The following is a 12,500-nucleotide window of genomic DNA, read 5'->3' on the forward strand; positions in this document are numbered from 1 at the left end:
AGCAATAACAATAACAATAATAACAATAATGATAATAATAATGATGACAGTAATACTAATGACAATAATAACAATAATAATGATAATGACAATAATAATAATAATAATAATAATAATAATAATAATAATAATAATAATAATAATAATAATAATAATAAAAATAATGACAATAATGAAATAATAATAATAATAATAATAATAATAATACTAATAATAATAATATTAATGATAATGATAATGATAATAATAATAATAATAATAATAATAATAATAATAATAATAATAACAACAATAATACTAATCCACAATTACTAGTAATCACTTTCAACGTTTGGAGAAAAAAAGACAGTTTAACAACAACTACCTTTAATTATGTAAATTTACAACCACTAAAACTCAAAGCCCTAAACCCTACGATGACTTCAACAATTCCTTCTGTTTTGCTGTCATCATTTTGTCTGCCTCTTGCATGTAGCTTTCTGCAATCTCGCGAATCTGCAATTGAAGAAAGAAGTCATTTTTTTTTATTTAAGGGCATGGGGGCATTTGGCATGACGTGCGTAAAACAGGAAAGGCGTAATTCTTATGTCTATTTATCTACTTGTCTATTTCTTCCTATTTTTTAATACGTTGGGGGAGAATGAGATTTACTTTATATGAGCAAGTAAAGAACGTAAGTGAATTTCCGTTTTGAGCATGAATTTATGTAGAAATATATAACTATCTTGTTTCGAATATGAATTAATGCAGAAGTTTAATATATTATTCCAGACCTATGGCTCAGTCTTTATAACAGTAACAGGATTATTTGTATCTGGTCATCCCCTGGTAATACAATACAAGAATGGTTGCCAAAAAGAGGAAGGCTTGAAATACTTTCTCTTAAATTCATATCCAATTCTGTAGATCTGTGCTGGAATTATTGTATAAAATATATAATTCCGGGTGATACTAACATAAATTATAAACATAACATAAACGTAAATTGTAAATATCTAAATATGAATTATTACTTTAACCCAGTGTCAGCGTGTGACAAGACTACAATGCCATGCCCACTGTAATAAAAGTTTATCTATTGTCTTTACACATAGATGGCTCTACAAGTGCTTAGTCACCAAGGAGTCAGCTATTAGTCTTACCTATCTCATATGTTTAACTGTTTCCTCCATTTTTTGGAAACTTCATTTCTATTATTTTTTCATCTTTGGTGTGATTAATATCTTAATAACAATTTAATAATCATAATATCAATAAGAATAACAATGTCAATATTAATAGTACTGGAAAGAAAAACACATTTTTCTGCCAATTCAATGAATGGGGAAATCAGGATCAGTCACTGGGACCAACTGATAGACTCCTTGGTGGCTGAGCACACGCGGAGCCATCTGCATGTAACAAACTCACTAAAATCTAAAGGGGACAGTATATAAACCCACTGACATTGGGTTAAGTAGTAATTTTTCTAATGATTGGTGTGAATGATACAGACAAGACAATACAGATAACAATACAATAACTAAAACTATTCATAAACAAAATGGTAAGTTTGAAGTAACATACTGATATATAGCTTATCTACTGCAATGAAAGATCTAGCCCTGTGGTCATAACTGAAATAACATCACTTAATTTAAGCACTAGCTTTCAGAACCAACTTTGTAAAGGCAAGATGCCTCATGGTAGCAAAACCCACAACACAAAAACTAGATTTATTGAGGTTTTTGCATTGTGGGTTTTTCTACCACAGTATCAACACTTAAATCGTCCTTTAATCTAAGCTTCCCTTATAAATCTTTATCTTGCATTACACTGCAATCACTGACCTTAACCCATAATTGACGGGTAGCATTCATAGAGGCCGGGGCCTCGCAGCCGGGGGCTTATATCGTCGCCCTAGCATGCGCGACCACTCATGCCAAATACCAGCATCCCATGCCGTTTCTTCGTAATACTACGAAGATATGTTGTATTTTCAATTTTCATTATTTTTTACAGTCTCTACTTGCCAAACTTCCTGATAAATCGAGACTGAAGGGTATTTTTGTTGTTATATAGACTCCATAGTTGATCATTATTCGGTCTATAGTCCGAATAAAATAAGCAGTGTGTGGCATCATGGAGTTGAAATTGTCGGTTTGTTGCATTTTTTTTGTTTGTTGCATGGTAAAAATGAGAAAGTGTTAGAACCGACTTAATCACACTTTCACTGGCAAAAAAATAATCTATTGCTGTGATTGTAACAAAAAAAAACTCATGGCATGTGCGTACGTGCCCCCGGCAGATGGTCCCGCCATGCCACGGCATGTGCGTACATCCCACCCGTCGGCAATGGGTTAATCTAGACTCTTGTTTCAAATACAATCCTCCTATTGCACCCTAGTCTACTACAGTTATAAATCCGAACACCACAAGTACCTCTTAACTTCTTACCTTAATCTGGACATCGTGCAGGAGATCTTCCGACACTTCCCCATCTTTGCTCTTGGCTTTGCGTATGAATCGGTTCTGTATATCCCTAAGCTGTTCCTTGCATCGGTTGCACAGCGTCTTTGCACTTTTGGCTAAGTTCTCCCGGTGTTCCTTGGTCACTCTGAGAGATAAAAAAAAAAAATGTGGTTGGTATTAAATAAAAATCACAAGGCAAGGCATATAATCCTCACTTCCTTTGCAAATCTATAGAAAATGCGAGCTTCAAAATATCAATTACACTATGTCTTCTGAAATTTCACTTTCATAAATTCTTATTGCCAATAACTACAACAATACTGCTCTCTAAAATGGGAAGATTTCTATATCCTAATCTTATAATCTAATTTCTAGTATATATATATTTATGCATTCATTTATGTGATTATTTGTTTTTTACCTATATCTCTTCATTTATCATATATCTTTATTTATTCAGCGTGTACCTGGAACTGTGCTAATGTCTAATAAAAATCATAAGTCATAAAGTAGAATAGCAATCAATAACAGAAACTTTCTTGAGATACAATTATTCTTCTTATTCCTGCATTCTTCTTATATATATAATTTGTCTTGGTATACTATAAGAATAATGCCTGAGCAAGAATGTATACACTGAAAAAAATAAAAATAACTTCAAATAAGCACAAAAATAAAAGAATAATTAAAATCAATATAACACCCTGTATTGGCACTCTACTATGAAGCCAATTAAAAGTCCTACTAAATACAGTAGTACAGTAAACATTTAATATAACTCTATCATGTAATATACGTCCTGAATAAGTTTTCGAGTGGTTTGCCCCCCTAACAAGGGCTACTGTTGATCAGCAAATTTACAAACATCCCTCGTCACCAGTTAAATATGTTTGGAAGACATACACACACTTCAGGTTTCCACAGGATCCTAAATAAATGATATGAAAAACTGAATTCTGCACTCCTTAGTGTTAATCATAACCCAATAGTAAATAGTCATATTACGTCCTTTTATAATACAAGACATACAAATTAATCATTATCCCTACAATATAAGAGACTGACTAATAGTATCAAATTAATTAACTTACTTAACCCATAACTGACGGGTAGCATTCATAGAGGCCGGGGCCTCGCTGCCGGGGGCTTATATCGTCGCCCTAGCATGCGCGACCACTCATGCCAAATACCAGCATCCCATGCCATTTCTTCGTAATACTACGAAGATATGTTGTATTTTCAGATTTCATTATTTTTTAAAGTCTCTACTTGCCAAACTTCCTGATAAATCGAGACTGAAGGGTATTTTTGTTGTTATATAGACTCCATAGTTGATCATTATTCGGTCTATAGTCCGAATAAAATAAGCAGTGTGCGGCATCATGGAGTTGAAATCGTTGGTTTGTTGCATTTTTTTTTTTTGTTGCATGGTAAAAATGAGAAAGTGTTAAAACCGACTTAATCACACTTTCACTGGCAGAAAAATAATCTTTTGCCGTGATTGTAACAAAAAAAAACTTATGGCATGTCCATACATACTCTATGGCATGTGCGTACGTGCCCCCGGCAGATGGTCCCTCCATGCCATGGCATGTGCGTACATGCCACCCGTCGGCAATCGGTTAATATATGACACCCCCAATTTAATTCATTATCTGATTGGGTCTTCTTTCCTCATCCTATGAAAACCATAAATGAGTACATTACTTCTACAGGAAATTCTTATTTTCAGCTAAGCAAGAAATATAACAATTGGCAACTGAAACAATGCCCAATAATCCTAGGAAAAGACAAAGTACTCACAGACATTCTAGAAAATACAGTATTATTCCATATTTCTTTCTTCCCTCTTCTTCTACACTTATCATAATATGATTTTTTTTTTTTTTTTTTTTTTTTTTTTTTAAGAATCCTAATATATTTCATAATTGATGAAATGCTCCTCAAAAGAGTATCACTCTTCATGCCACAAATCTTTAGCTTAAAATAGGCCCATAAAAAAAGGAAAACAAACACACGAGAGAATAAAAGTACAAAATTATAAAAAACAAAATAAGTATGAATACTAATACAAATGACTATAAGAAAAAAGTTGAGGAACACTAATAATATCAAGAAGAAAAAGAAAGTTAAATACCCACACCTACTTTGGAATGGGTACATAAATCATGGTTCCCTCTTGCTGCGGGTTAAGGTTCATTCCGGACTGTTTTATCGCACCTAGAATCCCCGGCAGGGCTTGTGGGAAGGCCGCAGCGTTGATGAGCAGCATCTGGGGTGACTTGCGTGAAATCTGAGCAATTTCGTTCAAGGGATATTCGTCTCCTTCCAACTCCACAGGAAGGGTCTCTATACTGCCTGATATAGAGTAAAACATTAGTATTTCATTAGATAGATAAACTGATAGCAATATGTAATAATAATATGTAAGTAATGATTATGAATGATCTATCCATAAGAACAAGTTATGAATAACAAAGCACTACCACACTGAAACCTTGGCAAAAAACATATTTACTCAAAAGAAATTGACTAAAATATTAGATAACTGTTTTAAAATCTTGATACTTTCCTTCCTTACTATATTCCTGTATCATAGTTCACAAAATGGAAAAATACTTCCCAAAAAGCCGATTCACCCTTTCCCGACGGGTAGTATTCATAGTGGCCCGGGCCTCGCTGCTGGGGGCTTATATCATCGCCCTAGCATGCACGACCACTCATGCCAAATTTTACCAGCATCCCATGCCATTTCTTCATAATACTACGAAGATATGTTGTATTTTCAGTTTTCATTATTTTTTAAAGTCTCTACTTGCCAAACTTCCTGATAAATCAAGACTGAAGGGAATTTTTGTTGTTATATAGACTCCACAGTTGATCATTATTCAGTCTATAGTCTGAATAAAATAAGCAGTGTGCGGCATCATGGAGTTGAAATCGTCGTTTTGTTGTTTTTTTTTTTTTTTTTTTTTTTTTTTTTTTTTTTTTTTTTTTTTTTTGCATAGTAAAAATGAGTGTTAAAAATGACTTAATCACACTTTCACTGGCAAAAAAATAATATTTTGCCGTGATTGCAACAAAAAATAACTCATGGCATCTCCATACATACACCATGGCATGTACATACATGCCCCCGGCAGATAGTCCCACCATGCCATGGCATGTGCGTACATGCCACCCGTCAAGAATGGGTTAATACAATCACTACCCTATATCATTACTACACATGTTTTCTTAAAGATGCACAAAGAAATATCCTTTTTGAACATGCTTTATATATTTTATGTTGTGTGTGATAATACATGATCTCAATTTCATAAAAATTACAATGAGCTTTGTAAAAGGTATTACTTGGAGAGTATTTGGTAGTGGATATAATGTAGTATATATTAACAAGATAATAATCTAACATGTTTGAAAAATGTAATATCAAATCTAGAGCATATACATTGAAACAAAAACTAATATTTCCCTATACAAAAACACATTTCATACACTAAATGCCATATGAAATATCAACATTTTCTTTTTCAAAAACTACCTTAAGTTTTGCTTAATTTCACATATCTTATAGCATATCACTTTGACTCTGATATCCTTTCCAGCCATTCTACAATCTTTTGATATAACACCAGAACCATTATAAAAACTTACTTAACGAGAAACTTAACCTGTACATCCTTATACGCATCCCTCTGCACACACACATGCTTTCCATCACCATTACCTCTACACAATACAACATACCTACTGCTGTTCTGAGTGAAAGGTTCTTGATGTATTCCTCTTTCATGTTTTCCAAGGTCTGCGCATATTGGTTCCTCATTTGCTCTACATTTACCACTTGTTCCATTTCTGCATCACTAAGGTGGACTTTTTGTTTTCCTGCAATAATAAAAAAGTATCAAAAGCATTTACTTACAACATCAATATATATCTATCCCCCCAAAAATCTGCAGATATCATTAAGCACTGATTAAACCTATAATTATACTCCATGTCTCTTATTATATCTTAATCTTAAAGTTTATTCTATCAATGAAAAACAAGACCTATTTTCATATTCCATTTCTCTTAATATATCTCAAATTTCAAAATAAATTAGATGAGAAACGAGACCACAAGTTAAAGCAACAACTTTACTTACCCTTTCCTTTCTTATCCTTCCCCTTGGCATAGTCCCTAACCTGACAGAGCACCAAACCGGAACTTTGTAAAATGGGTGAGGTCCTTCCTAAAACAGAGTGCCGCAGAGGGGTTAGGCTTGAGTGTGAAGAGTTCCGTGAATGAACATTTTTGTCAGAGGGTATGTCTAGGAAGGATGTAGAAACCTTCCTACACCATATCTGCCTTTGGGGTGTAGTAGCTTGCTTGCCAAGGGTGCCGATTGTAGTTCTACTGAATGCTAACATGTTGTTTTCAGTTCTGAAAATAAAAACCAGAGTTAATATTATCTGTAGCCCATATATATATATATATATATATATATATATATATATACATATATATATATATATATACATATGTATATATGCATATATGTATATATATATATATATACGTATATATATATACATACATATATACATTATATATATATATTATATATATAATATATATATATATATATATATATATATATATATATATATATATATAAAAGGAATTGCGTGCTCTATTAGTAGTGAAAACATTAATTTTTTGACTGAAAATTATATTCAAAAGGAGATAAAACATAGCATATCACATCAACAGATAGCTACATAAACTAGACAAATCAAAGTTTACCATACTTTAGCAACTGTCTTCCAACACATATATCTACAACTCTTGATATGACCCTTAAACCTTCTATATTTAAACTATCAACCCCTTTATTTCAAGTACCCAAAAACAAGGTTATCAAGGTTTATACACATCCAGACTAAGCTTATGGCCCAATGTAAATTTTTGTTGTGATCGGACTATAAATAAAAGCGCAAAAAAAAATAAATAAATAAATAAAAGCCTAAAACAAAAACTTTTAATTCACAACTAATGCAAAAAGCTACATTCTTGAAAAAAATCTCATATATACTTACTAACATAACATATACCATGCTGCACTCAGATTTTTCAAATTCCTCATACTTTTTGAGGAAAAAAATAAAATAAAAAATTTAAAAGATAGCCACACACCTCACTATGTCACTGATTATGCTAAATTACCAAAAAAAAAAAGTTAAAAAAGGGCTTGCACCAAGATTCAGACAAAAGATCAGTCTCAAATGCCGAAAACCCCATGTAAATTGGTCAAATAGCAGCATAGAAATTAGGAAAAATCTGTGCAAAAAACACAGTTTTGAGATTATCGCTTTTGAATGTTGTGCCAATATTCGCGTTTGAATGATCCCATGGTTGCCTCTGTAAAAATGAAAGGACAACATAATTGCTAGTTACAAGTCGAGATTCATAATACAACACTTACCCAGTATCTCTACATACTGAAGAGGGATCAATTAAATCGGTTCATCTATAATAGTATGAGAACACGAAGCCTCCACACCAAGTCAAGGTGATCCCATATTGTGGAGGTCCCCCCCCTCATTTCTTACAAGAGTATTACTGCCGTTGTTCTGTGGCTGGAGCTAGGTGCACTTGGCGTTAGTATGCACCAGCATGGTATTCCTCAGAGAAATCCAACTTTCTCTTCGTTTTCCTCGTTTTGATGGAGGCACTGAGTTCCTCTGTTCTCCGTTCCTGGATTTCCTGGGACTTTTGTACAATGGTGTTAGTGCCGAACATATGCGTCATCAGACTTGCTTCTTTTCCAAAATTGTGTTCTAGCACTGTAGCTTGACCAACAAATAGAACTCGGAACCTACCACAATATTTTTCCTTGCGTAGTCTTCCCCCACAATTTCTGGTGCAGTGACTCGTTTCTGTTGTGAGTCGCTCCCTTCAGACAGCGCCTTATCAGGTCAGGACTCGTGAGTTCAATATAAATACGTTTGATCAAATTCAATTGTTCATGAGGTATCCAAGCCAAGTATAAATTCGTAGTTGAATGCTTGTCGGGTTCTTCGTTCATTGCTTGTGCCCTCTTGTAGAAGCACCATGAGTTGGGTCCAGAGGGGTACAGGGAGTGGGCTGGCTTTTCGTCTGTTGACAACAGGTGGAAGAAGGATGCCCAAATTGCCTTCCTCATGGCACTGACATCCTTCCCTGCATTGTCACGAATGGCCTTCCCGTGATAACGTGACAGGTCATCAATGACATCGTCCGTTAATTTGTTCGCACCACCACCAAGAGAACTTTTCCTCCTTTCCTTTCCTGTCCTGTCCTCTGTATCTTTTCCCAGTTTGCGTAACCTTGTCCCAAGACGTTTGCTGACATGATTGCAGCATTCCTCTTTGACAACAGGATCATTGTAGGGGCCTTTGCCATCATTTAGTGCCATTACGGCGTTGAAGGCACTTGAATCCCCGTCACTAATAAATGTAGAGTACTTCATGCTATACTCCATCGAGCGGGACCACATGCGTACTGCTGTCTCTTTTTCCATGGCCCCAGACTTACCAGCAAAATTTCTGTGGCATACATGGTTACCTGCACCTTCTTTCTTGGAGCATGTCGGGCACCAATTGCACAGCACTTCAAAATCCAGGACAATCCCTGTGTGAGAATCCACAACAAAGCCAACTCCTATGGCTTTTGTACCCACGGGTCATCCAGGTTCCGTCAAAGGATACTTCTACATTTATATTACCTTCTTCGTCCATGGTGCTGAAGTTGTGTGAAAGGTAATAATTGATGACCTTCCTACGGCACTGTGACATGAGCCCGTCATAGTACGGTTGCATCTGTTTATACAGGTAAGTACAGTGCCTGTTGTAGGTACCTGCACTGAAGTTGCTTCTCGGAAAAAATCCTGCATTTCTTTGAAGGCCTTCCCGACCTACACCAGTGATGATGCTGCTATACACATTTACTAGGTTCATCTCCGTGAAGGGACCGTGCTTCTTGGGGGGAAAGACATCCAACGTCTTCTCACATGATGGGCACACTACTACAATATCAGAATCAAATACATTTTCTGTGGGTGTTATCACAGGTCTTCCCGTGCACTGTTCTGTAGGGCAATGGACAAGGGACATAATTCCTTGTAATTGTTCGTCTGACACCAGATATTTATTTGAAAATCTATTCACCACTTTCGGTTTCGAGTCTTGTGTCAGCATCAGGCGTTTCTTGTGAGGAGACACAAGTGGTGGCACATCACTATGTTCAGCAGGCGTAGGCACATCACTATGTTCAGCAGGCGTGAGCACATCACTATATTCAGCAGGCGTAGGCACATCACTATATTCAGCAGGCGTAGGCACATCACTATGTTCAGCAGGCGTAGGCACATCACTATGTTCAGCAGTCGTAGGCACATCACTATGTTCAGCAAGCGTAGGCACATCACTATGTTCAGCAGGCGTAGGCCTATCCCCCGGTGTTGAGGGTCGTGGTGAGGCACTGGGCGCGTGGCGGGCCTCCCCCACGCCCCCGCTGGCGTCCGGCTGACTGTCACTACACTGAGTTGCTTGCCTCGCACACACAGTTTCGTTTATTTTTTTCTGTTTATTAGCCTTTACAAGATTTTGGAGTAACTTCTTTTTTCTGTTAGAACATTTACCCATGGTCTCTGATTGTACTACAGCCACGAGCGAAAAGTAAAAAGTTCGTCTGCAACACAGAGCGTGACAAAATACACCACGCTTTACTGGCCTTAGCGCGGCACTGGCATATCCGGCTTATGCACAGCTGTTTACATAATGAGTTGCCTATTGTGAGTTATAATTTGCTTCTTTTCTGTGTAATTTAGCCTTTGAAATAGCCTAATATATGAACTGTCGTGACACGTACATTATGGGAGATGCGCGAAATAAATTGGGGTAGACAGAATATGCTGTATTTTCTTTATTTTTGCATAGTTCGCCTCCAAACTTCTGGATCATACAGAGGAATGATGCCAGAATAACATTTTTTTTTCTTTTATCATTTACCAGGTGGACCCTGCCCTAAAAAACATTGGGGGAATTTTCCGTGCATGTCAGCCAGTAGTACAGCAAAATAAGTGTATGGATTGGTTACCTTGACGAAAACTAGGACACTTTTCATCTATGGCAAAACGTGTGCAAATCGAAAATAAGGGAGATATAGGCCAGACAAGAGTGAAGATAGCCCTTCCCTTCCATGTTTACTTCGCGAGAACCAAAACAAATGTGACGCGGAAGTCATTACCAAGTAGTCCCTGTATTGCTACGCGCTCGTGAGAACGAATATTTTGTCATTATCAACGTCCTTTTTCTCGAATTATTGAATGTAATGCGTTCTTTTCCTTTTAATGTTCTTCATTTACGTGTTTTTTGGTAAGTATTTATGCTATTCTGTACAATAACCTTGTGCGCCTGTGCGTTTTGCCACCGGGAGATTTGACAGGCCAGCAGCGCCATTACGTCGAGAAACGCCGGTGAAAAATGTTTCATTTCCAGTGCTGCGTCGATTCCGGGTCATTTTTAAAGCCTTTTTTGTGGATATACTGGACAAATAGACATTGGTCACTAACACAGCCTGATATTTGAACCCATCCAGTGCCACAAATGCTGAGAAAAGTGATTAGAAACTAAGCAACTGTGACTGGCTAGGCGTATATATTACCACGGGGGTCCAGGGAGCGTAGCCCCTGGCTAAGCGTATATATTACCACGGGGGTCGAGGGAGCGTAGCCCCTGGCTAGGCGTATATATTACCACGGGGGTTCAGGGGGTGTATCCCCTGGCTAGGGAATATATAGATCGTAGTGTATAAATCCCACAGGGTTAAGGTTAGGTTGGTTTATTGGTTAGGACGCAATGCACCATTACCACAGGGGGTCTGAATTATGTGGAATCCCGTAGATTTTTTTTACCGAATGATGGGTTTGGCTCCCGTAGAGTTTTTCGAAAGTTGGCGCGGCGGTACGTAGACTATGAAAGATGGCGGCGACGTCCGTAGAGTTTCGTTGTCCGATTTTAAGCGGATTTTTTGGTTGTGTTTGTTTTACACATTTCTGTTGTCTTTTCTTCTTATTTCAGCCTGTTTTACCCCACAATTTCCCTGATCTACTTCATGCCCTCCCTTGCTATCGGGACTTATCAAATCACATCAAGATTGTCGGCTGGAGAATGCAACTGAAATGATCATCAGATTCGTTCTCATCTCACGAAAACAAATCTGAAGATATAAATATTGTCAGGGAAGACCAGGTTGTCAACGGAAAATTATCCAGAATTTCATTATGCTGATGTTAATAGAATCGTTTGTTATTATTGTATATATTCTAATTGTAGCCTTGAGTCCCTTTTTTCGACCTATATTGCTCTGCTATCAAACTCCACGTGTAGCTATAACATTCTAAAAGCCAGTAAGAAACTCCATAATTAATGTCAACTGTAAATATATGTTAAAAACACTCACGAAAGAGGTATTGTAGAAGTGCCGGTAAGTTTTCCCGTCCGTTTTGTTTACAGGGAAGAACGTCCTTTCTATAAATTCCGAGACTTTGCCGATATTATTTTAGTGTGTGTGCTTGTAAGTAATATACATTTGTGTGTATATTTGTACATATATGTGTGTGTGGTGTGAGTATATATATATGTATATATGTATTTATATATATATATATATATATATGTGTGTGTGTGTGTGTGTGTGTGTGTGTGTGTGTGTGTGCGTGTGTGTGTGCGTGTGCGTGTGTATGTGTGTATGTACATAACACAAAGAGAGAGAGTACATAAAATTATGTGTATATATATATATATGATATATAATAAAAAATATATATATGCATGTATATATATATACGTAACACAAAGAGATAGTACATATAATCACACACGCACACGCACACGCACACGCACACGCACACGCACACGCACACGCACACGCACACGCACACACACACACACACACACACACACACACACACACACACACACACACACATACACACACACACACACACACACACACACACA

At 36.6% G+C, this 12,500-nt stretch overlaps 1 protein-coding gene across 1 annotated transcript; it reads right to left on the minus strand.

Moving 5' to 3' along the window:
* Nucleotides 1–349: 349 nt before the first annotated feature.
* Nucleotides 350–12,062, minus strand: LOC119580069 (ribosome-recycling factor, mitochondrial-like). The gene is made up of 6 exons (XM_037927972.1): nucleotides 11,941–12,062; nucleotides 6,602–6,879; nucleotides 6,202–6,339; nucleotides 4,599–4,809; nucleotides 2,437–2,596; nucleotides 350–495 (listed from the first exon to the last, which is right to left on the minus strand). The coding sequence occupies exons 2-6, from the start codon at nucleotides 6,864–6,866 to the stop codon at nucleotides 412–414; spliced, it is 858 nt and encodes a 285-aa protein (XP_037783900.1). The 5' UTR covers nucleotides 6,867–6,879; nucleotides 11,941–12,062; the 3' UTR covers nucleotides 350–411.
* Between the last annotated feature and the right edge of the window lie 438 nt (nucleotides 12,063–12,500).

The sequence above is a fragment of the Penaeus monodon genome, chromosome 13 (genome assembly GCF_015228065.2).
Source record: "Penaeus monodon isolate SGIC_2016 chromosome 13, NSTDA_Pmon_1, whole genome shotgun sequence".
NCBI classification, from domain to species: Eukaryota; Metazoa; Arthropoda; class Malacostraca; order Decapoda; family Penaeidae; genus Penaeus; species Penaeus monodon.

What these genes read in the sequence shown, in the direction of transcription:
- LOC119580069 (XM_037927972.1), bottom strand. Translation starts at nt 6,866, where the DNA reads ATGTTAGCATTCAGTAGAACTACAATCGGCACCCTTGGCAAGCAAGCT. An exon ending in TTCACTCAGAACAGCAGTAG is followed by an intron (nt 4,810 to 6,201) that starts GTATGTTGTATT and finishes ACTCTATATCAG; the next exon opens with GCAGTATAGAGACCCTTCCT. An exon ending in ATTTATGTACCCATTCCAAA is followed by an intron (nt 2,597 to 4,598) that starts GTAGGTGTGGGT and finishes TTTATCTCTCAG; the next exon opens with AGTGACCAAGGAACACCGGG.